Raw genomic sequence first — 25101 nt, 5'->3', positions numbered from 1 at the left:
ATGACTGGGCAGTTAACTTAAATGGGTACACATTATTTAGGAAGGATAGGAAAAACAAGAAGGGTGGTGGGGTATGTTTGTATGTCAACCATGATTTAAAGCCAAATCTTAAGCAAATTGAATGCGATGAGGAAAATGTGGAAGCTTTATGGGTAAATATCTGCTTGGGGGAAAAGAAGGGAAACCAACTATTGGTTGGGATATGTTATAAACCACCTAATGTTAATATTGACGAGGAACAACAGCTGTTTGAGCAAATTGAGAAAGCTGCAAATCTTGGTAACACTTTAATTATTGGAGATTTTAATTACCCGGACATAAATTGGGACATAGGGACTAGTAGCTCAGCAAAGGGAATTAGGTTTTTAAACTTGTTAAATGACAACTTCATGTCACAACTTGTACAAGCACCAACTAGAATGGACGCTTGTCTGGACCTGGTTTTAACAAACAACGTTGATCTTTTGACCAACATTCAAGTAGGTGAGCACTTGGGAAATAGTGATCACAATATAGTGTCCTTTGAAATAAACTCAAAAAAACAAAAGCACATGGGGTGTACTAAAACATATAATTTTAAAAAGGCCAATTTCAATAAGATAAGGGCAGCTTTACAATATATTGACTGGCATAAACTCTTTAGTGAAAAGAACACTGAGGATAAATGGATCATCTTCCAACAAATATTAGAAAGGTACATTTCTCAGTATGTACCATTGGGAAATAAGTATAAAAGAAACAAATTAAAACCAATGTGGCTTAGTAGAGAAGTAAAACAAGAGATTAAAAATAAGAAAAGGGCATTTAAAGCATTTAAATCAGACAAATCAGATGCATCTTATAAAAGATATAAGAAAGCAAATAATGCGTGCAAAAAGGCAATTAAACTTGCTAAACTTCAAAATGAAAAAATGATAGCTAAAGAGAGCAAAACCAACCCCAAAGCATTTTTTAAGTACATAAATTCCAAAAAACCCAAAAATGAAAGTATAGGTACACTTAAAACTGAAACGGGGGTGTTGGTTAATGAAGACCAAGAAAAGGCAGGAATTCTAAATAACTATTTCTCCTCCGTATATATTAAAGAAGAACCCATGGCAATAGATGTGCAAATGATTGCTACTAAAAACTTGCAGAATAATTGTAATTGGTTAACTCAAGACAATGTGCTGCAGCAACTAAAGAAAGTTAATATAAACAAAGCTCCAGGGCCTGACGGTATCCATCCACGTGTACTTAAGGAACTAAGTGTAGAAATAAGTGAACCTCTGTTTTTAATCTTTCAAGATTCTTTTCTTTCAGGAAGTGTTCCGGAGGATTGGAGGAAGGCAGATGTGGTTCCTATATTCAAAAAGGGTTCAAAATCCTTGCCTGGAAATTATAGACCTGTGAGCTTAACTTCTGTGGCTGGTAAAATATTTGAAAGGTTATTAAGGGATAATATTCAAGAATTCCTTGAGAAGAATATGGTTATCAGCAAAAATCAGCACGGTTTTATGAAGCACAGGTCGTGTCAAACTAACTTGATTGCTTTCTACGAAGAAGTAAGTAGAAGTATAGATCAGGGTGTTGCAGTGGATGTGATCTATTTGGATTTTGCCAAGGCATTTGATACAGTTCCACACAAAAGATTAGTGTTCAAACTCAAGGAAATCGGTCTCGATGAAAATGCTTGTTCTTGGGTAGAACATTGGCTTAAAAACAGAATACAAAGAGTTGTTGTTAATGGTAAATTTTCAAGCTGGACAGAGGTGGCAAGTGGTGTCCCTCAGGGGTCTGTTCTGGGACCCCTTCTATTTAACATTTTTATAAATGATCTTGAAGACAGCATTGAAAGTCATGTTTCAGTGTTTGCAGATGACACAAAACTTTGTAAAATAATACAATGTGAGCAAGATATTACTTTGCTGCAGAAGGATTTAGATAGACTGGGGGACTGGGCACTCAAATGGCAGATGAAATTTAATGTTGAAAAATGCAAAGTTATGCACTTCGGCGTAAAGAATACACAAGCAACGTATACCCTTAATGGAAGCGAATTAGGGATAACAACACACGAAAAGGACTTGGGAATTGTTATAGACAACAAACTATGCAACAATGTGCAATGTCAATCAGCAGTGGCCAAGGCCAGTAAGGTATTGTCATGCATGAAAAAGGGCATTCATTCTCGGGACGAGAATATCATTTTGCCTCTCTATAAATCACTGGTAAGACCACATATTGAATATGCTGTGCAATTTTGGGCACCTGTTCTAAAGAAGGATATCATGGCACTAGAAAAAGTGCAGAGGCGGGCTACAAAATTAATAAAAGGAATGGAACATATCAGCTATGAAGAAAGGTTAACAAATTTAAACCTATTTAGTTTAGAAAAACGTCGCCTGAGAGGGGATATGATAACATTATACAAATATATTCGGGGCCAATACAAACCATTGTGTGGAAATCTATTCACAAACCGGACTTTACATAGGACACGAGGCCATGCGTTTAGACTGGAAGAAAGAAGATTTCGTCTAAGGCAAAGGAAAGGTTTTTTTACTGTAAGAACAATCAGGATGTGGAATTCTCTGCCTGAAGAAGTGGTTTTATCAGAGTCCATACAGATGTTCAAACAGCTACTAGATGCATACTTGCAAAGACAGAATATTCAAGGATATAATCTTTCAATGTAGGGTAATAACTGCTTGATTCAAGGATAAATCTGACTGCCATTCTGGGGTCAAGAAGGAATTTTTTGTCCTAGCTTGTTGCAAAATTGTGCTTCAAACTGGGTTTTTTTCTTTTTTTTTTTTTTTTTTTTTTTCTTTTCTTTTGGATCAACAGCAAAAAACAGGTGTGAGGAAGGCTGAACTTGATGGACGCAAGTCTCTTTTCAGCTATCTAACTATGTAACTATGTAACTATTTGTTCATTGCAAACCGCTGAAAGTCTGTACATTTTGAAAATAAACCTGATTTTCAGTGGGAGTTGAATAATTTGATTACAGCTGTATAAATGCAGTCTTCATAAAACGAGCAGGAAAAGTTTAAACGCCTACGTTAGGCAGAGGGAGTCCCCAGGTTGCCCCTGATACCAGGAGTGTGGTTGTGGCATGGTACAGGGAGGTCAGTACATATTTCTTTATACAGATTTTGCTGCTAAATCACAGCTGTCTGGAACAGATTCCATACGAACAGATAATACGTGTGAGAGTTTCTGTTTATTTACTTAGTCATGGAATCATTCTGAGCCACCAATCAGCCACAAGCGTCATTCATCGAGAGCATTGATTTGTACTATTACAGCTTATTTACTTATAGTCTAATAGTTATATTACAAGACTGTTACCAACCAGGATTATACTGACTATTTTATACCTTATGACTTCGGTACATGAATGCTGCACCCTCTCCCGATTGGAATATATATACCCCAGTTCGTTAAACGAACAACCGGCTCCTGGCGTGTGCCGCCACTTAACCCCGGTCACCTCTCAAACTACCGAAGAGTCGACCACCCGGCTGAGAGCGTGTGCCACCAATTGATCACCCAGGGGTTGCGGTTTGCGGTTAACCGCAGGCTAATCGACGGCCCCAGTATATATCCGTTCGTGCCTTACCTACCGATGATTAAACTACCGAAAGAGGCACGAACAGGGACCACCTTCAATCTGGCGTGTGGCCTCAATTAGAATGTGGAATGTTGCGGTTAACCGCAGATTAAGTGCCCCTTCACGGCGGGCTAAATTCGTATCTGGAATGGTGACGACATCCAGCCAGAGAGCGGGAATTCGGGCACAACTCTAGCCATTATTGGTTCCACGAGTTGATGCAGAGGTCCCGCTGCCTATTGTTACACCTGAAAACATGGCCACCATTTTCAGCTTGCGTCCCCAAACACACGAACAGACTTACCCTCGACGAAATACAGCAGCGGGTTTGTGAGTTTGAGTCGCTATTCATGGAACTAATACACACGAACTGGAGCTATAAACTGAGTGGTGGAAGTACCGAAATAGTTATTAAACTGTTGAAGTTATGTATTTTTATTCTGTTTTCTGTATGTAAAATAAACGTGGGTTTTGGGCGCTTGGAGATAATTGTATTACTGTAACCGTTGGATTCATTATCTCCAAGCTGGGCGGTAACAAGTTCAAATGATACAATGTCTTATGATTGGTTGACTTGTTGCATTGTACCTGTAACCCACCAGGTCCACAGGCGGCTGTCCTTGGACCTGGGGACTTGCATAAATTGCCATGTTTACGTGCCAGTAAAGTCAGTTCGTTTTACCCTCAACTCGCAGCCTCGACTCGTGTTGTAGGGATCCGGGAATCCTAGCTTTGCTATAGCTAGTGGGAGATTCTACACTTGCAGGTTTCTACCGACTGGAGCATCGTTCGCCTCTCTGACTTCGGGAACCAGGACATCCAAGCGATCCAACCTCCTGCTAGACCGGAGGCAATCGTAACAAGTTACATATTGTATATTTATTAGCGATTATGAATTTCACTTGAAATGAAATCAATAAAAGTATTCATTTTTAATTAAGAAAATGCCTCTAGCTTCGTAAATATAGCTAAAACCCCAAACGCACATTATCAGCCCTAAAGAGCCAATCAGAACAGAGACTCTCTCTGCAGGAATCTATAAATGAATGCAGGTTTGCCAAACTGGGAAACTCCATGCAGCGCTGTACATGTGCGTGTGATTGATAAACCTACAATGGATCTCAGGAGTTGGAAACACACAGACAGTAGCGCAGCAACAAATTTGCCAATTATTTGACAAAGAACTCCAGTTACTCTCAACATGGCGGACTGTCCACTGGTCCTATATGGCTCTAAACTGCTGATTTCCACTCTGCCAGCACAGAGACTATTATCTGCCCCAGTAAGGCTAGCTGTCCTTTCTCAGTCAAACCTTTATATGTGTAACAACCTTTTATTGTGTTTATTTAGAGGAATGTAACTCGCTATTCACATCGTAGTAGGCTATTGTCCTGTGTGCATAGTTACTCTCCACAAACAGCGACAGGCAGGGAGCCGGACGTTGTACGAGAGAATACAGATATTATCGGAGGAGGGTTGAAAGAGTTAACACAGAGTACTACACGCATTGGCACTGTCAGGATACGGCAGACTTTGCCCGGTGGATGAGGGGATCCAGTTACTGATTAACCTGTTGGTACACGCCTCCCTGCACCTCGCTGGGAATCACGGGGCGTTGGTGGAGAGACATGACACACACAAGTCCGAACTGACTTCCAAATTAATCCCCGTACTATTGTTCTTTAACGAGCAGCAGACAGCCTCCCTCCTGTCACCTGGATAGACCTGAAAAACTGGTTCTCAAGTGGATCCCAATTACACCTCACCATGGCTGAATTTCCATCCAAAGTCAGCACCCAGACCAGCACTCCCGAGGCGTCCGGATCAAACGGCATAATGGGCTTCTTAAACCCCGACCTTGCCTTCCTGAGGTCCATCCCAGGAATCTTAATGCTTGTAGAAATCGTGAGTACCCACCCTGCCATCCACACCAGGGCAAACCTGCAAACAGTGTCCACTGTGTGTTAACCCTAAGACTGCCTGCAGTGCCCACTGTGAGTTAACGCCTAGAGTGACGGCGATGCCCACTGTATGTTAACCCCTAGAGTGACGGCAATGCCCACTGTGAGTTAACCCCCAGAGTGACGGCGATGCCCACTGTATGTTAACCCCTAGAGTGACGGCGATGCCCACTGTATGTTAACCCCTAGAGGGACGGCGATGCCCACTGTATGTTAACCCCTAGAGTGACGGCGATGCCCACTGTATGTTAACCCCTAGAGTGACGGCAATGCCCACTGTGAGTTAACCCCCAGAGTGACGGCGATGCCCACTGTATGTTAACCCCTAGAGTGACGGCAGTGCCCACTGTGAGTTAACCCCCAGAGTGACGGCGATGCCCACTGTATGTTAACCCCTAGAGTGACGGCGATGCCCACTGTATGTTAACCCCTAGAGTGACGGCGATGCCCACTGTATGTTAACCCCTAGAGTGACGGCAATGCCCACTGTGAGTTAACCCCCAGAGTGACGGCGATGCCCACTGTATGTTAACCCCTAGAGTGACGGCAATGCCCACTGTGTGTTAACCCTGTGACTGCAAGGACAGTGTCAATATATATTAACCCTGAGAATACCAGCACAGTGACTGCCAGGATGGTATGAATTGCATAACATTGTAAATACAAGAAGAATGTTTTAACCCTGGGAATGCCAACAGTCACAGTGTTACAGGATATCTGGGTGGGCAGAATCGTCCACAGTCACCATGTTATAGGATGAGCAGAATCGTGCACAGTCACCGCGTTATTACAGAATGGGCAGAATTGGCACAGTCATCTTTTTACAGGATGGGTAGGATCGGGCACAGTCACCGTGTTACAGGATGGGTAGGATCGGGCACAGTCACCGCGTTACAGGATGGGCAGAATTGGGCACAGTCACCGCGTTACAGGATGGGCAGAATTGGGCACAGTCACAGTGTTACAGGATGGGCAGAATTGGGCACAGTCACATTGTTTCAGGATGGGCAGAATTGGGCACAGTCACAGTGTTACAGGATGGGCAGAATTGGGCACAGTCACAGTGTTACAGGATGGGCAGAATTGGGCACAGTCACAGTGTTACAGGATGGGTAGGATCGGGCACAGTCACAGTGTTACAGGATGGGTAGGATCGGGCACAGTCACTGTGTTACAGGATGGGCAGGATCGGGCACAGTCACCGTGTTACAGGATGGGCAGGATCGGGCACAGTTACTGTGTTACAGGATGGGCAGAATTGGGCACAGTCACAGTGTTAAAGGATGGGCAGAATTGGGCACAGTCACAGTGTTAAAGGATGGGTAGGATCGGGCACAGCCACAGTGTTACAGGATGGGTAGGATCGGGCACAGTCACAGTGTTACAGGATGGGTAGGATCTGGCACAGTCACAGTGTTACAGGATGGGTAGGATCGGGCACAGTCACAGTGTTACAGGATGGGTAGGATCGGGCACAGTCACAGTGTTACAGGATGGGCAGGATTGGGCACAGTCACAGTGTTACAGGATGGGCAGGATTGGGCACAGTCTCCGTGTTACAGAATGGGTAGGATCAGGCACAGTCACAGTGTTACAGGATTCTCCCTTAGGGTCGCTGTTGTTATGGAGATGCTGATTAAGATTAAACAACAAAATCCCAGTCTTTGTTACCGAGTTCAGTCCCCTGGGAGCGAGCATTGTGCTGGGGATCAGCAGGGCAGGAGGGATACATGTAGACAGCATTGAGGAGTCAGTTGATATTTTATAAACTGAGCTTAACACACACTACATAGAGGGTGTCTGACGTGTGTGAGATTTAGGAATTGATTAAATACAAAATCAGACTGCATAGACCATTACTATTTATACAGCTTATCGTTCGATTTCTTATCGTCCCATTTCTTATCTTACAGCTTATCATTTTAATTCTTATCGTGTAGCTTATCGTCCCATTTCTTATCTTACAGCTTATCATTTCAATTCTTATCGTGTAGCTTATCATTTCAATTCTTATCGTGTAGCTTATCGTTCCATTTCTTATCGTGTAGCTTATCGTTCCATTTCTTATCGTGCAGCTGATCGTTCCATTTCTTATCGTCCCATTTCTTATCGTGCAGCTTATCGTCCCATTTCTTGTCGTGCAGCTTATCGTCCCTTTTCTTATCGTGCAGCTTATCGTCCCTTTTTTTATCGTGCAGCTTATCGTCCCTTTTCTTATCGTGCAGCTTATCGTCCCTTTTCTTATCGTGCAGCTTATCGTCCCTTTTCTTATCGTGCAGCTTATCGTCCCTTTTCTTATCGTGCAGCTTATCGTTCCATTTCTTATCGTGCAGCTTAACGTCCCATTTCTTATTGTGCAGCTTATCATTCCATTTCTTATCGTGCAGCGTATCGTCCCATTTCTTATCGTGCAGTTTATCGTCCCATTTCTTATCGTGCAGCTTATCGTCCCATTTGTTATCGTGCAGCTTATCGTCCCATTTCTTATCGTGCAGTTTATCGTCCCATTTCTTATCGTGCAGCTTATCGTCCCATTTCTTATCGTATTGCTTATCCCCGCCCAATCATGGGGAGAGTCACAGCTGTTGTTCTCCTGTTATAATCACTTTGTTCGGCTGGAAGAAACAAATTATTTAACACGATTTGAAGTTACCAGATTCATGGTGACATCGAGAAATCTGTTTCCTGCGCACCGCCATCTTCACTGTTCTGGCAAGTCCTCACCGCCGCCATCAAATTCCCGCGAATGCCCAGACTAGAGCATGCGTGGCGCTCAGAATTTCGCGAGGCTATGGAGGAAGCGCTGGATGGAAAGGGGAGGATTCTGGGAAAAATATTATTGACAAAGAAAGTGGAACTGGCAAGAATTCTCACGTGTAGGAAAAATAATGTTTTTAAATAGCGTTTAGGGTGGCAGAGTCTCTTAATAAGGCGTCCTGTAACAGCGGACAGGCCCGTCTAACAGGTTCCCTTACCAAAACTCATGTAGAGTTCACAGGTGCCAGGAAAACACCCATCAATTATACACCAAACATTACACTCCTGCCACGGCAACAAAGCATTAATAAAAAACATGAACGGAGCAAAATCCACCGGGATTAAACCAAGCGTCCGCTGTCACAATGAGATTATTACAAATCCAGCGCGGTGTCCGGCTATCACAGCATTTACAGCCTGTACATCGCCAACTATACAAAGATAACAGCGGGCGGTCTGCACGTAGAACACTAAGCCCACAACTGCAAACCCATGTAGTGGTTATGGTGCCACCATGCCTATGGCTTGTAAGAATGTTTCTGTCTCCCCACACACACTGTATTATAACTGCAGCTATGCAGGTTGTGCAGTGTGTGTAGCGGATGCAGGGTGTGCAGTGTATGCAGTGTGTGTATTAGATGCAGGTTGTGCAGTGGATGCAGTGTGTGTAGCGGATGCAGGTTGAGAATGCAGGTTGTGCAGTGTATGCAGTAGATGCAGTGTGTGTAGCGGATGCAGGTTGTGCAGTGGATGCAGTGTGTGTAGCGGATGCAGGTTGTGCAGTGGATGCAGTGTGTGTAGCGGATGCAGGTCGTGCAGCGGATGCAGGTTGAGAATGCAGGTTGTGCAGCGGATGCAGTGTGTGTATTGGATGCAGGTTGTGAAATGGATGCAGTGTGCGTAGTGGATGCAGGGTGTGTAGCGGATGCAGGTTGAGGATGCAGGTTGTGCAGTGTGTGCAGTGGATGCAGGTTGTGCAATGGATGCAGTGTGTGTAGTGGATGCAGGGTGTGCAGCGGATGCAGGGTGTGTAGCGGATGCAGGGTGTGCAGCGGATGCAGTGTGTGTAGTGGATGCAGGTTGTGCAATGGATGCAGTGTGTGTAGTGGATGCAGTGTGTGTAGCGGATGCAGGGTGTGCAGCGGATGCAGTGTGTATTGGACGCAGTGTGTGTATTGGATGCAGGTTGTGCAATGGATGCAGTGTGTGTATTGAAAGCAGGTTGTGCAGTGGAAGCAGTGTGTATTGGATGCAGGTTGTGCAGTGGATGCAGGTTGTGTAGCGGATGCAGTGTGTAGCGGATGCAGTGTGTAGCGGATGCAGGTTGTGCAGCAGATGCAGTGTGTGTAGCGGATGCAGGTTGTGCAATGGATGCAGGTTGTGCAGTGGATGCAGGTTGTGCAGTGGATGCAGTGTGTGTAGCGGATGCAGGTTGTGCAGTGGATGCAGTGTGTGTATTGGATGCAGGTTGTACAATGGATGCAGTTTGTGTAGCGGATGCAGGTTGAGGATGTAGGTTGTGCAGTGGGTGCAGGTTGTGCAATGGATGCAGTGTGTGTATTGGATGCAGGTTGTGCAGCGGATGCAGTGTGTGTATTGGATGCAGGTTGTGAAATGGATGCAGTGTGTGTATTGGATGCCGGTTGAGCAATGGATGCAGTGTGCGTAGCGCATGCAGGCTGAAGATGCAGGTTGTGCAGTGTATGCAGGTTGTGTAGCGGATGCAGAGTGTGTTCAGTGGATGCAGGTTGTGCAGTGGATGCAGGTTGTGCAATGGATGCAGTGTGTATTGGACGTAGTGTGTGTAGCAGATGCAGGTTGTGTAGCGGATGCAGGTTGAGCAGTGGATGCAGTGTGTATTGGATGCAGGTTGTGCAGTGGATGCAGTGTGTGTATTGGATGCAGGTTGTGCAATGGATGCAGTGTGTGCAGCGGATGCAGGGTGTGCAATGGATGCAGGGTGTGCAATGGATGCAGTGTGTGTATTGGATGCAGGTTGTGCAATGGATGCAGGTTGTGTAGCGGATGCAGTGTGTATTGGATGCAGGTTGTGCAGCAGATGCAGTGTGTGTATTGGATGCAGGTTGTGCAGTGGATGCAGTGTGTGTATTGGATGCAGGTTGTGCAATGGATGCAGGTTGTGTAGCGGATGCAGTGTGTATTGGATGCAGGTTGTGCAGCAGATGCAGTGTGTGTAGCGGATGCAGGTTGTGCAGTGGATGCAGGTTGTGCAGTGGATGCAGTGTGTATTGGATGCAGGTTGTACAATGGATGCAGTGTGTGTAGCTGTGGCGGAACCCGCCTCGCCACTGGGCATTGGAGGGGCCTGGCTGCCTGCCTCCTACCTGCTGACTATGGCCCCTGGAAAATTGGTACGTTTAAAGAACTATATTTGGGCATGTTGTACTTTATATTGCTGCTGCTGGCCCTTTTAAAATCATCTGTGGACATATTGGGACTTTTGGACTGTGGAGCATATTACAGTAATGCTACCTTTAATCCTTTAATATCATGTATGTATTTATATGTTGAGTTATCCTGGGATATGTATGCAGCATTCACCTGATTGTTCGGTATTCATTATATGGAGTGAAACTACCGAACAACCAGACCACCCAGGAATAAGTGTGCCTCCAATTACCGGTTGCAACAATCAGTGTAATGTATTCTTTGTCCTCTGGGTGGCCGCCATTCGGGAAACGAACATGTGGCGGCGGCCATCTTAAACTCCCGAACAGCGGTGTTTTGCCGTCGAGTGTCTGGAACTAAAATTGGACACTCGACTAGGCAAACACCGCTGAGACCTCCATACTTCCAGAAGTTCGTATGGAAACTACCGAACGGCCCGCCGTTCGGTAGAAAGAACCCCACGAACTAAGGGATTCATTCGAATTCCCCTTAGGCTCCATAACCCAGGCAATTCGTCTGTTTTCATTCCCTTGTCTGTGACCGACCGCAGGGCCAAAATGCATGGAACTGTTTTCGGATACTTTACCCATGCGGTCGGTCAAATCTTTGGAACCCCATATCTCCCGAACCGTTTATCCGAATGAACTGATTTTCGGATATGTTGTCCCCCTGAATAAGGGCTTGTTTTTGGGGTACATCCAGAACTTGGCTAAAAATGTGTACCGTATAATTGGGTTTACTGTTATCTGAGGGGAGGGGATGTGTGGGTTGAACCATGTATGTGATTGGTTATTTTATGCCTCCCCCTGGGTGTGGCCTGTAAGTGTACAAGTGTAATAAAAGCCAGGCTGGATGAGCCAGTCCAGAGTTCCGGTTTTACCCTCAAAGTGAAGTGTCGTCTCATTATTGGGGGAAGGATTTATTGCATGCTGTTCCAGTTGACTGCTAGGAGTGTAAGCCTATTCGTATGGTTCCTATTCAACGGTCTACAGCATTCCTATGCTTGAGAAGATTCATATGCTGCATCGGTTCGGTGATTGTGGTGTCTGCCAGAGTGCTTGGAGTCCTCAGGAAGCGCTAGGAGCATCCATTAACGGAGGTACTCAGTCGGGGTACCAGGCGATCCGTTACAGTAGCGGATGCAGGTTAAGGATGTAGGTTGTGCAATGGATGCAGGTTGTGTAGCGGATGCAGGTTGAGCAGTGGATGCAGTGTGTGTATTGGATGCAGGTTGTGCAGTGGATGCAGTGTGTGTATTGGATGCAGGGTGTGCAATGGATGCAGTGTGTATTGGATGCAGGTTGTGCAGTGGATGCAGTGTGTGTATTGGATGCAGGTTGTGCAATGGATGCAGGTTGTGTAGCGGATGCAGTGTGTATTGGATGCAGGTTGTGCAGCAGATGCAGTGTGTGTAGCGGATGCAGGTTGTGCAATGGATGCAGTGTGTGTAGCGGATGCAGGTTGTGCAATGGATGCAGGTTGTGCAGTGGATGCAGTGTGTGTAGCGGATGCAGGTTGTGCAGTGGATGCAGTGTGTATTGGATGCAGGTTGTACAATGGATGCAGTGTGTGTAGCGGATGCAGGTTGAGGATGTAGGTTGTGCAGTGGATGCAGGTTGTGTAGCGGATGCAGGTTGTGCAGTGTGTGTATTCGATGCAGTGTGTGCAGCGTATGCAGGGTATGCAGCGTATGCAGGTTGTGCATTGTTGGTAACATGCAGAATCGATTCGACAGCTGAAGCTTGCAAGAGGACACTGCTGGAGATGGAATATGGTGTCCCATGGGCCCTGTCTTCAATTTACTGCAAGGCAGGGGCTTGGAGGTGGATATATATAACATACAAGATCCAGCGCACTCGCTTATTCACTAAACAGCAATTTGAAGTTTTACAGAATGTAATAGTTTTATTTAAAAACACCCAATCTGGGCAATAATAATAAAAATAATGGGGGTTTAGTTACATTATATGATCTAATATCGCATAAGCCTGCCACAACGTCAATGTACCCCATTCTTGGCAGGTCCTACTCTAGCAGCCTAATGCCTGCTTTAATGAGATTAATCCACTTCCTTGGGAAATGGTTCCTCATGGGCCTCTCTGCAAGTCAAGGCTAAATAGGGTCCTGGAATAAGGCACCTGTGACAGGGAGAGGGGCAAAGCCAAGGAGTTGGCCCGGACTCCAAAATATATAAAAGAAACCAAGATGGCTGCACTCACCTGAACATGCATACATTATAGGGTGCTGCTGGGGCCAAAATATACAGCGCACTCGCTCATTGACTAAACAGCAATTGGAAGTTTTACAGAATATAATAGTTTTACCTTAAAACTTCCAATTTCTGTTTAGTGAATGAGTGAGTGCGCTGGATGTTGTGTATTGTATAAATTGGCCCCCAGCAGCACCCCATTTATGCATGTTCAGGTGAGTGCAGCCCCCTGGTTTCATATATATATTTAGATAGAGATACTCAATATATATATATATATATATATATATATTATATATATACACACACACACTTTTGGCTATGCCCCCCTCCCCCTCCATAGGGGGCACTGATCATACCTCCGCAGATCGAGCTCAGCGTTATGACACAGTTAATGTCTTTCCCTATTGCCACCTGTAGGGGGCACTGCCATGGGCGTCCGCAGGAATTTTTCCAGGGGGGGGGGGGCATAATTGTAATGACATCTATGCCTGGCCCCTTTTTGACAGTGTCATGAAGGGGAGGGGCATAGTGATTATCACATAAAGCCAGGGTGAATAGTGTTTTCACAACTAAGGTGTCAGGAATACATGTTTGTATTCCTGACACTATAGTGTTCCTTTAAGCAAATTAAAGGAACATTCTGGTCACCATAACAACTTCATCTAAATGAAAATGCTATGATGCCAGGAAGCCCCTGGGTGCTCTTTCCTTTAAGGGGTTAAACCGCTCTCAAATGGTTTAACCCCAAAGGCTTGCTCCAGGTCCCTCAGTGGAATTCGGCATCTGAAACGGAGTGTCAGGAAGTGCAGATTGACGTCAGGCATGGATGCCGCTGATTGGCTAGAGTTGACACTCTAAGCAAATGGCTAGTTCCCGGTTTATAATTTTTTTTTTTACTTTTTTATGAATGTGGAGCTACTGATTGGCTTAGAGTGCCAGCTGACCGCTCTAGCCAATCACCCTACCGGGCGGCAATCTGTGCTTCCTGACATTCAGTAAATAAAAGTGAACACATTAACACTGATATTTTTTTTTTACCTGGGGAGATGAGAAGGTCCAGAGTTTCTCTGCCAGGCCCAGGTACCAAAGCCTTATGATGTGGTGTCCAGAATAAAGTGGAGGGTTCACTTAATTTGTCCTTCCTGCTCCAATCTCCTTTACCTCTCCTTCATTTGACAGTCTTCTTTTTCTTCTGACACGGTCTTCTATATTTGGCTCCTTCTGCTCCTTTACCTTTCTGCTCCTTTCTGCTCCTTCTCCTACTTTAGCTTTGTGCTCCTTCTGTCCCTTTCTGCTCCTTGCAGACTCTTCATTTAGGCTGCACCCACACCCCCCCCCATGCCTCACTTCCCTAATCTATAAGCTGCCCCTCCCCATGCCTCACCTATAAGCTGCCCCCGCCATGCCTCACCTATAAGCTGCCCCCGCCATGCCTCACCTATAAGCTGCCCCCGCCATGCCTCACCTATAAGCTGCCCCCGCCATGCCTCACCTATAAGCTGCCCCCCCATGCCTCACCTATAAGCTGCCCCCGCCATGCCTCACCTATAAGCTGCCCCCCCATGCCTCACCTATAAGCTGCCCCCGCCATGCCTCACCTATAAGCTGCCCCCCCGCCATGCCTCACCTATAAGCTGCCCCCCCACATGCCTCACCTATAAGCTGCCCCCCCACATGCCTCACCTATAGGCTGCCCCCCCCCCCCACATGCCTCACCTATAGGCTGCCCCCCCCACATGCCTCACCTATAGGCTGCCCCCCCACATGACTCACCTATAAGATGCCCCCCACATGCCTCACCTATAGGCTGCCCCCCCACATGACTCACCTATAAGCTGCCCCCCCCACATGCCTCATCTATAGGCTGCCCCCCCCCCATCCCTCACTCCCCTGATCTGTAGGCTATTTTAACCCTCACTCCCCTGATCTGTAGGCTGTCTCTGGCTGCATGTGTTGCTCCCCTGCGGTTTCAATCAGCAGAGAGAAGCAGGGATAGATGCAGCTTCCTGTCCCTGTCTCTCTCCATACACAGCGCCACCTACTGGCCGGCGCCGGTATTGCAGTTCATTTTAAATCACACCAAAAATAGCAGAACAAGCTGAAAAATCCAGGGGGGGGGGGGGCAAGTGCCCCCCCTTACCCCCCCCCCCCCGCCCCGTGGACACCCATGGGCACTGCACCACACTGCTCGTCTATAGTGTGGCTGCCCACAGTGCTCTCAGTAAATGGAAAGTTTGTGGATTACAGACTGGTTTAGGGATGTGCATTATTTGGGTGTAATACTAATCACACTGCCAGGATCCCCACAGCGTGGCCTCCAGCAGGTCTCTTACATAAACCTCCGCAGGCAATGCGTATATTCTGCACAGTGACGGACGCAGGAGGAGAGTTTGAGCACGTGTAAACGCATTTTAAAGACGCGCATTTCATGGCCGGGTTATATTTAGATTGTGAATGTTTATAGCTCTTACATAACGAAATATTACACAAGTTGTGTACGCACATATCACACTGTGTGTTGGTTTAAATGTAAAAAGTGTAGGTGAGCCCACACACTCCGCTATGTATCTCCATCAAGGGCGTTTTTTAACAATCTGTTTGCATGACATCTGTTCTATGTAATTAGGATATCAAAGCAAAAACAAAGAACGATCTCGGCTTCCCATAAAACCTGTAAAACGAGCTGGTAAAAACCATATGATCCCAATCACTGCCATCAGTCCTTTCCGAGGGGACCTTACAAGACGGCCCAGTATACTGGGAGCAGAAAGACACCGTTTATATCACACGAGGCCTCTGTGAGTATGAAACGGAGGCAATACACAGAATCCGCATTATACCACCCTTTACAAAGTGTAAACATCATCAAATTTAATTAGAAAACGTAAAAAAAATATTTAGTCACAAGCTTTATAAATAATCTCATAACAGGAACTAAACTGGCACAATTAACGTACTACAGGGGTTATTCAACAACCTAGAGGACTTTATTAACGTCTCCTGCTCTAACCTTTGCTACTTCGGCCTGAAATTGATTCGCAATTCACCATTTAGCAAATAAACCGCATGGCCTTGCAGTAAAGGGGTTAACGTTCTGTGTCCCCCTCTCTCTTGCAGTGTCAGTGAAGGGGTTAACGCGGTGTCCCCCTCTCCCTTGCAGTATCAGTGAAGGGGTTAACGCTGTGTCCCCCTCTCCCTTGCAGTATCAGTGAAGGGGTTAACTCTGTGTCCCCCTCTCTCTTGCAGTATCAGTGAAGGAGTTAACGCTGTGTCCCCCTCTCCCTTGCAGTATCAGTGAAGGAGTTAACGCTGTGTCCCCCTCTCCCTTGCAGTATCAGTGAAGGAGTTAACACTGTGTCCCCCTCTCCCTTACAGTATCAGTAAACGGGTTAACGCTGTGTCCCCCTCTCCCTTGCAGTATCAGTGAAGGAGTTAACACTGTGTCCCCCTCTCCCTTACAGTATCAGTAAAGGGGTTAACGCTGTGTCCCCCTCTCCCTTGCAGTATCAGTGAAGGGGTTAACGCTGTGTCCCCCTCTCCCTTACAGTATCAGTGAAGGGGTTAACGCTGTGTCCCCCTCTCCCTTGCAGTATCAGTGAAGGAGTTAACGCTGTGTCCCCCTCTCCCTTGCAGTATCAGTGAAGGAGTTAACACTGTGTCCCCCTCTCCCTTACAGTATCAGTAAACGGGTTAACGCTGTGTCCCCCTCTCCCTTGCAGTATCAGTGAAGGAGTTAACACTGTGTCCCCCTCTCCCTTACAGTATCAGTAAAGGGGTTAACGCTGTGTCCCCCTCTCCCTTGCAGTATCAGTGAAGGGGTTAACGCTGTGTCCCCCTCTCCCTTACAGTATCAGTGAAGGGGTTAACGCTGTGTCCCCCTCTCCCTTGCAGTATCAGTGAAGGGGTTAACGCTGTGTCCCCCTCTCCCTTGCAGTATCAGTGAAGGGGTTAACGCTGTGTCCCCCTCTCCCTTGCAGTATCAGTGAAGGAGTTAACACTGTGTCCCCCTCTCCCTTACAGTATCAGTAAAGGGGTTAACGCTGTGTCCCCCTCTCCCTTGCAGTATCAGTGAAGGGGTTAACGCTGTGTCCCCCTCTCCCTTACAGTATCAGTAAACTGGTTAACGCTGTGTCCCCCTCTCCCTTGCAGTATCAGTGAAGGAGTTAACACTGTGTCCCCCTCTCCCTTTCAGTATCAGTAAACGGGTTAACGCTGTGTCCCCCTCTCCCTTGCAGTATCAGTGAAGGAGTTAACACTGTGTCCCCCTCTCCCTTACAGTATCAGTAAAGGGGTTAACGCTGTGTCCCCCTCTCCCTTGCAGTATCAGTGAAGGGGTTAACGCTGTGTCCCCCTCTCCCTTACAGTATCAGTGAAGGGGTTAACGCTGTGTCCCCCTCTCCCTTGCAGTATCAGTGAAGGGGTTAACGCTGTGTCCCCCTCTCCCTTGCAGTATCAGTGAAGGAGTTAACACTGTGTCCCCCTCTCCCTTGCAGTATCAGTGAAGGGGTTAACGCTGTGTCCCCCTCTCCCTTACAGTATCAGTGAAGGGGTTAACGCTGTGTCCCCCTCTCTCTTGCAGTGCCTGGGGCTCCTGATGTGGGCGCTAGTGGCAGACAGCCCCCATTTCTCTATCCCACCCTACGAGTACGTGTTATTTGTTGGCGTGTTCTGCTGGTTGGTAACCCTGATCCTCTATGTGATGCTCATCCTGCAACTACAGAGGAAAATGACGTTCATTCCCTGGAACTTAGTGGTAAGTACCCCAGCTCCCATCACTCCCAGCAGCCACCCGCTGGGCTACCATCACACCTTAACAAGTCATCTATCTCCCACTGGCCCACCACACTGTCTCATAGTCGATAGTTTTGCTTCAAGCAAGCAGCAGGTAAAGGGTTAAAGGGACACTAGGCACCCAGATCTCTCCAGCTCATTGCAGTGTCCCAGGTCCCTGAACCTTTTTTTAATAAACTGCAATAATTACCTTTGTAGGTTAACCCCACCTCTAGTGGCTGCCTACCAGACTAGAGGGACATGCGGGTCATTAGGTAACTCTGAGTGAGGACATTCAGCGTCATGTAAAACCCCGTAGGAAAGCATTATACAGGTTTTCCTATGGGGGAAATATTAATACGAGCCCGGCCAATGCCGCTCTTGTGCATTATCTCCCTCCCCCCCCTCCCCTCCTGGGCAGACGTCTCAACCCGAACCAGCGCTGCCGCTAAGGCATATCGGTGCTGGACTCCGGTAAGTGACAGAAGGGGTTTCCTATCACTAACGCATTTATAGTAAGAGAGTGATACGTACTTGGTTACTTCAATAATAAAGTTAAGACTTAGCGTGTAATGCGTCTTTAAGAAGATACAGTAACACACGAGTAATAATAACAAAGTATTACACCACAGGGAGGGAGAGATTCCAAATTATATAGACGTCTCCCTGCGATGTCATATTTTATTATTGTTCCTTGTGTGTTACTGTATCGTCTTAAAGACGCATTAAACGCTAAGTCTTAACTTTATTATTGAAGTCACTCTCTTACAATTTGGGTACACGCCCCCTCCTTTTTCCTGCCCTAGACCTAGTGATAGTCAGTACTCCCAGACAGAGCAGGACTGGGACAAAGATTCAGTTAAAGGCAGAGCAGCCCTGTAGGAGGGGCGAGCCCAGAAAGGGGACGTGTAATGTCACCACCATTGACACTCACCCCACCCACCACCAAATGACTGTTTGTGGTGTATTGTGTGTGTAAAAGGGTCTGTTTGTGGCGTACTACGCGTGGCTAGGGGCTGTAGAGTGTGTGTGTGTTTATAGGGCATATTTAGTGTGTGGGCCTAGGAGATGTAGTGTGTGTTTGTATCTAGGGCCTCTAGTGTGTGTATGCATATAGGGGCTGTAGAGCATATGTGTAAAGGTGCGGTAATGTATGCATAGGTGTAGTGTGTACAGGGAGTGTAGAATGTGTATTTATAGGGGATATAAATTAGTGTGTGTGCATGCAGGGGGGTGTAATGTGTGTGTTTATAGGGGTATAAAGTATGTGACTGTAGGGAGTGCAGTGTATGTTTAGGGGGTACCGAGTGTGTTTACTATGTGTATGTGAGTTCTGGGGGGTATAGTGTGTATATAAGGGGTATAGTGTCTGTGCAGTGTCTTTGTGTGTAAGTGCAGGAGGTGTAGTGTGTTTGAGTGTTAGTGCAGGGGAGCAGTATGTTTGTGTGTTAGTACATAGAGTGCAGGGGAGCAGTATGTTTGTGTGTTAGTGCAGTATGTTTGTGTGTTAGTGCAGGGGGTGCAGTGTGTTTGTGTGTTAGTGCAGGGGAGCAGTATGTTTGTGTTAGTGCAGTATGTTTGTGTGTTAGTGCAGGGGTGCAGTGTGTTTAGCATGGCTGTGTGTTAGTGCAGGGGGTTCAGTATGTTTGTGTGTTAGTGTAGGGGGTGCAGTATGTTTGTGTGTATGTGCAGTGTGTGTAGTATGTTAGTGCAGGGGGGCAGCATGTTTGTGTGTTAGTGCAGGGGGTGCAGTATGATTGTGTGTTAGTGCAGGGGTTGCAGTGTGTGTAGTGTGTGTGTGTGTTAGTGCAGGGGTTGCAGTGTGTGTAGTGTGTGTGTGTGTTAGTGCAGGGGTTGCAGTGTGTGTAGTGTGTGTGTGTGTTAGTGCAGGGGTTGCAGTGTGTGTAGTGTGTTTGTGTGTTAGTGCACGTGAGCAGTATGTTTGTGTGTTAGTACAGAGAGTGCAGGGGGTGCAGTGTGTTTGTGTGTTAGTGCAGGGGAGCAGTATGTTTGTGTGTTAGTGCAGTATGTTTGTGTGTTAGTGCAGGGGGTGCAGTGTGTTTGTGTGTTAGTGCAGGGGGTGCAGTGTGTTTGTGTGTTAGTGCAGTATGTTTGTGTGTTAGTGCAGGGGTGCAGTGTGTTTAGCATGGTTGTGTGTTAGTGCAGGGGGTTCAGTATGTTTGTGTGTTAGTGTAGGGGGTGCAGTATGTTTGTGTGTATGTGCAGTGTGTGTAGTGTGTTAGTGCAGGGGGGGCAGCATGTTTGTGTGTTAGTGCAGGGGGTGCAGTATGATTGTGTGTTAGTGCAGGGGTTGCAGTGTGTGTAGTGTGTGTTAGTGCAGGGGTTGCAGTGTGTGTAGTGTGTGTAGTGTGTTAGTGCACGTGAGCAGTATGTTTGTGTGTTAGTGCAGGGGGTGCAGTATGATTGTGTGTTAGTGCAGGGGTTGCAGTGTGTGTGTGTGTGTGTTAGTGCAGGGGTTGCAGTGTGTGTAGTGTGTTTGTGTGTTAGTGCACGTGAGCAGTATGTTTGTGTGTTAGTACAGAGAGTGCAGGGGGTGCAATGTGTTTGTGTGTTAGTGCAGGGGAGCAGTATGTTTGTGTGTTAGTGCAGTATGTTTGTGTGTTAGTGCAGGGGGTTCAGTATGTTTGTGTGTTAGTGTAGGGGGTGCAGTATGTTTGTGTGTATGTGCAGTGTGTGTAGTGTGTTAGTGCAGGGGGCAGCATGTTTGTGTGTTAGTGCAGTGTGTTAGTTCAGGGGGTGCAGTGTGTGTTAGTGCAGGGGAGCAGTATGTTTGTGTGTATGTGAGGGGGGTGTATATAGTGGTTGTATATGGGTTTAAATTAATAATTGGAAAAAAAATGTCAAACAAAAAATAAATCCCATTTACTCCCTTTTATAAGTTTGCTGGGGGAGAGGGAGCATGCAGATACCTGGTGGTCCAGTGAGAGGGGGCCACGCCGCACACAGATCCCTGGTCGCTTTTTTATTTAAAGTAATACCACAAACGTGTAATGCTTCTCCCTAGACTATTACCACAATTACCAGGAGAGACCACTGGCACTCCCCTTCTGTTCAGTTACTCCATAGGCGGCAATGTGGGGGTTAAAGTGACACGACAGACCCCTAAAGTGTAGAGTGTGGCCTCTTTTTTCAGTTTTACAAAAAGTGCAGATTTCAATAGCAAATGTCACTTTTATAAGTTAACCTTGTTACACCCACCCCTCTCCCCCCGGCTGTCATGTACAGTATTTATATAGGGGCCCGATTAAATGTAATGATATCTATACAGTATTTATATAGGGGTCCGATTAAATGTAATGATATCTATACAATATTTATATAGGGGCCCGATTAAATGTAATGATATCTATACAGTATTTATATAGGGGTCCGATTAAATGTAATGATATCTATACAATATTTATATAGGGGCCCGATTAAATAGAACGATATCTATACAGTATTTATATAGGGGCCCGATTAAATGTAATGAAATCTATACAGTATTTATATAGGGGCCCGATTAAATGTAATGATATCTATACAATATTTATATAGGGGCCCGATTAAATGTAATGATATCTATACAGTATTTATATAGGGGCCCGATTAAATGTAATGATATCTATACAATATTTATATAGGGGTCCGATTAAATGTAATGATATCTATACAGTATTTATATTGGGGCCCGATTAAATGTAATGATATCTATACAATATTTATATAGGGGCCCGATTAAATAGAACGATATCTATACAGTATTTATATAGGGGTCTGATTAAATGTAATGATATCTATACAGTATTTATATAGGGGCCTGATTAAATGTAATGATATCTATACAGTATTTATATAGGGGTCTGATTAAATGTAATGATATCTATACACTATTTATATAGGGGTCTGATTAAATGTAATAATATCTATACAGTATTTATATAGGGGCCCGATTAAATGTAATGATATCTATACAGTATTTATATAGGGGTCCGATTAAATGTATTGATATATATACAGTATTTATATAGGGGCCCGATTAAATGTAATGATATCTATACAGTATTTATATAGGGGTCTGATTAAATGTAATGATATCTATACAGTATTTATATAGGGGCCCGATTAAATGTAATGATATCTATACAGTATTTATATAGGGGCCTGATTAAATGTAATGATATCTATACAGTATTTATATAGGGGCCTGATTAAATGTAATGATATCTATACAATATTTATATAGGGGTCTGATTAAATGTAATGATATCTATACAGTATTTATATAGGGGTCTGATTAAATGTAATGATATCTATACAGTATTTATATAGGGGCCCGATTAAATGTAATGATATCTATACAGTATTTATATAGGGGTCCGATTAAATGTATTGATATATATACAGTATTTATATAGGGGCCAGATTAAATGTAATGATATCTATACAGTATTTATATAGGGGCCCGATTAAATGTAATGATATCTATACAGTATTTATATAGGGGCCCGATTAAATGTAATGATATCTATACAATATTTATATAGGGGCCCGATTAAATGTAATGATATCTATACAGTATTTATATAGGGGCCCGATTAAATGTAATGATATCTATACAGTATTTATATAGGGGTCTGATTAAATGTAATGATATCTATACAGTATTTATATAGGGCAGTGCTATGTATAACATCTCTCTCTATTATTCCCATACAGTTGTTTATATATAATGTGGCAGCCTTACTGCTGTATATCACTGGGTTCTTTACCTGCGCTGCATCCGTGGACCCATGGTCATATAAAGGAACCTCGCCGTACAATAAGAGAGCTGCTGCCTCGGTGAGGGGGACTATTACTACCCTAGATTGGTTGGGATGGGGCGCACACACATTGGTTGGGATGGGGCACACACACATTGGTAGGGATGGGGCACACACATTGGTAGGGATGGGGCACACACACATTGGTAGGGTGGGGCACACACAGATTGGTAGGGATGGGGCACACACAGATTGGTAGGGATGGGGGTAGGTGGCCCTGTGTGTGACAGTCATGGCTGGCATGGTGTGTGGTAAGTGGCCCTGTGTGTGTGACAGTCCTGGCTGGCATGGTGTGTGGCCCTGTAACCAGGACGTAGTGATCCCAGGTATATGCACCGTTGGCCCTGTAGCCAGGACGTAGTGATCCCAGGTATATGCACCGTTGGCCCTGTAACCAGGACGTAGTGATCCCAGGTATATGCACCGTTGGCCCTGTAACCAGGACGTAGTGATCCCAGGTATATGCACTGTTGGCCCTGTAACCAGGACGTAGTGATCCCAGGTATATGCACTGTTGGCCCTGTAACCAGGACGTAGTGATCCCAGGTATATGCACTGTTGGCCCTGTAACCAGGACCAGTGGCGTACATATCGGGGTCGCGGCTACGCCTGGGCCCGGCCCGACCGCCCTGCGACCTGGTATGTACCCACTGTGGCCAGCCTCTTCTACTGGGGGGCCCAGGAGCTGGCCACCTCAGGGCCCCCCGAGGCTGGCCCTGCTGTCACCTGGCGGACAGGCTGGCGGGTGCGCGAGAGAGCACTCTCCCTGGCTGAGTGCTTCCTCCTCAGCTCCCTCGCGCACCGCACGGATACCAGAGCCTGGAAGATGATGTCATATTCCGGCTCCACTATCAGTACGCGGCGCGCGAGGGAGCTGAAGAGGAAGCACTCAGGGGAGAGTTCTCCCTCGCGCGCCCGCCGGGTGACAGCACTGGACCCCAGGGAATCCCCTCAGCACTCCCACAGGTAAGGAGGCTGGGGGGGATTCATTTTTTTTTTACGTGAGTGTGTGTGTTAGAGTGTGTGTGTGTCAGTGAGTGTGTTACTGTGTGTGTCTGTTACTTAGTGTGTTAGTTTGTGTGCGTCTGTTAGTGAGTGTGTGTTAGGTGAGTAAGTGTCTGTCACTGAGTGTGTGTCTGTCAGTAAATGTGTGTGTCTGATAGCTCGTGTGTATGCATCTGTTCGTGAGATCCGCCCTGATCCGCCTCTCAGCTCCGAATGGCAAGAGCCGCGCGCGCATTCAAACCGCCCATAGGAAAGCATTACTCGTTTTTCACAGTGAGAATCGCGGAAGCGCCTCTAGCGGCTGTCAATGAGACAGCCACTAGAGGCTGGATTAACCCTCAGTGTAAACATAGCAGTTTCTCTGAAACATGTTTTCAGCTGCAGGGTTAACCCTAGATGGACCTGGCACCCAGACCACTTCATTGAGCTGGGTGTCTGTAGTGGTCCTTTAAGTGTATGTGTATCTGCATGCACTGGCGTACATACCGCGGTCGCAGCCCTGCGACCGGGTGCCCGCCGCCATGTTTTGCGGCCCCAGCCCGCACAGAGTAAGCGTGTGGGGGGGCGGGGGGAGGCCATGGGTCAGTTTTCGCACCGGGGCCCCATGGGTTGTGTGTACGCCACTGACCAGGACGTACTAATCCCAGGTATATGCACTGTTGCCCCTGTAACTGCAATATTCTCACATTATTTTCTATTCTTTCTTTTAGTTCTTTGGCTGTTTGGTGATGATCTCATATGGTGCGAGTGCCTTCTTCAGCTTTATGGAGTGGAGAGGATCTCCTGCTAACGCAGCCTCCGCACAGGCCTGATCCTGGATTTTATTCATCATTACCACTTTTTACCGGTTTTTAAAAACTTCCACAAACTGAATATTAATTGGATCTGATTTTGATTCTGAATTGGATACCTGTGCGGGATTACAAGACACTATTAAATATATTTACATGTATAAATGTAAATACACCTCTATTTATAATGACACAAGCAGAATGTGGATAGCACCTAAAGTTCAGGAATACTCCGGCATGAAGAAGGAAGCTTAACGCGGGCCCTGGAAGACGCAGAGATTATCTGTACATGGAAGGACTGATGTATATTTCTCAAGGGGTCTCTATGCTTCAGGTGTTACGAGTGCATTGCCAAATGCAGAAATGGGAATTGAGAAAATCAAGTCGGTTTAATAAATTTTTCAATAATATAATGCTTCTTGTTCATTCGTAACATTCTTGTTAATCATGTTCTGATTAAGCCATTTCAGTAAAATGTACAAAGTATTAACCACCAGGTCATTGTGTAACACAGTGCGTGCACTATTGTAACAATCACATAACACGGCATCACGCGCTCACTATTGTAACAATCACAACGCGGCATCGTGCGCTCACTATTGTAACAATCACATAATGCGGCATCACGCGCTCACTATTGTAACAATCACAACGCGGCATCGTGCGCTCACTATTGTAACAATCACATAACGCGGCATTGCGCGCTCACTATTGTAACAATCACATAACGCGGCATCACGCGCTCACTATTGTAACAATCACAACGCGGCATCGTGCG

The 25101-nt window shown here is 45.9% G+C and overlaps 1 protein-coding gene across 1 annotated transcript; it reads left to right on the top strand.

Annotated features, from left to right (window-relative positions):
• The first annotated feature begins 5170 nt into the window (after window positions 1–5170).
• On the top strand, window positions 5171–24736 carry PLLP (plasmolipin). Its single transcript, XM_063438804.1, has 4 exons — window positions 5171–5500; window positions 17514–17687; window positions 22424–22546; window positions 24243–24736. Exons 1-4 carry the CDS (start codon window positions 5363–5365, stop codon window positions 24342–24344), a joined length of 537 nt encoding a protein of 178 aa, XP_063294874.1. The 5' UTR covers window positions 5171–5362; the 3' UTR covers window positions 24345–24736.
• Window positions 24737–25101: the final 365 nt, after the last annotated feature.

The sequence above is a fragment of the Pelobates fuscus genome, chromosome 12 (assembly GCF_036172605.1).
Source record: "Pelobates fuscus isolate aPelFus1 chromosome 12, aPelFus1.pri, whole genome shotgun sequence".
NCBI lineage: Eukaryota > Metazoa > Chordata > Amphibia > Anura > Pelobatidae > Pelobates > Pelobates fuscus.
Note: the sequence above shows the minus strand (reverse complement) of the source record. Positions and strands in the feature narration are given on the sequence as shown.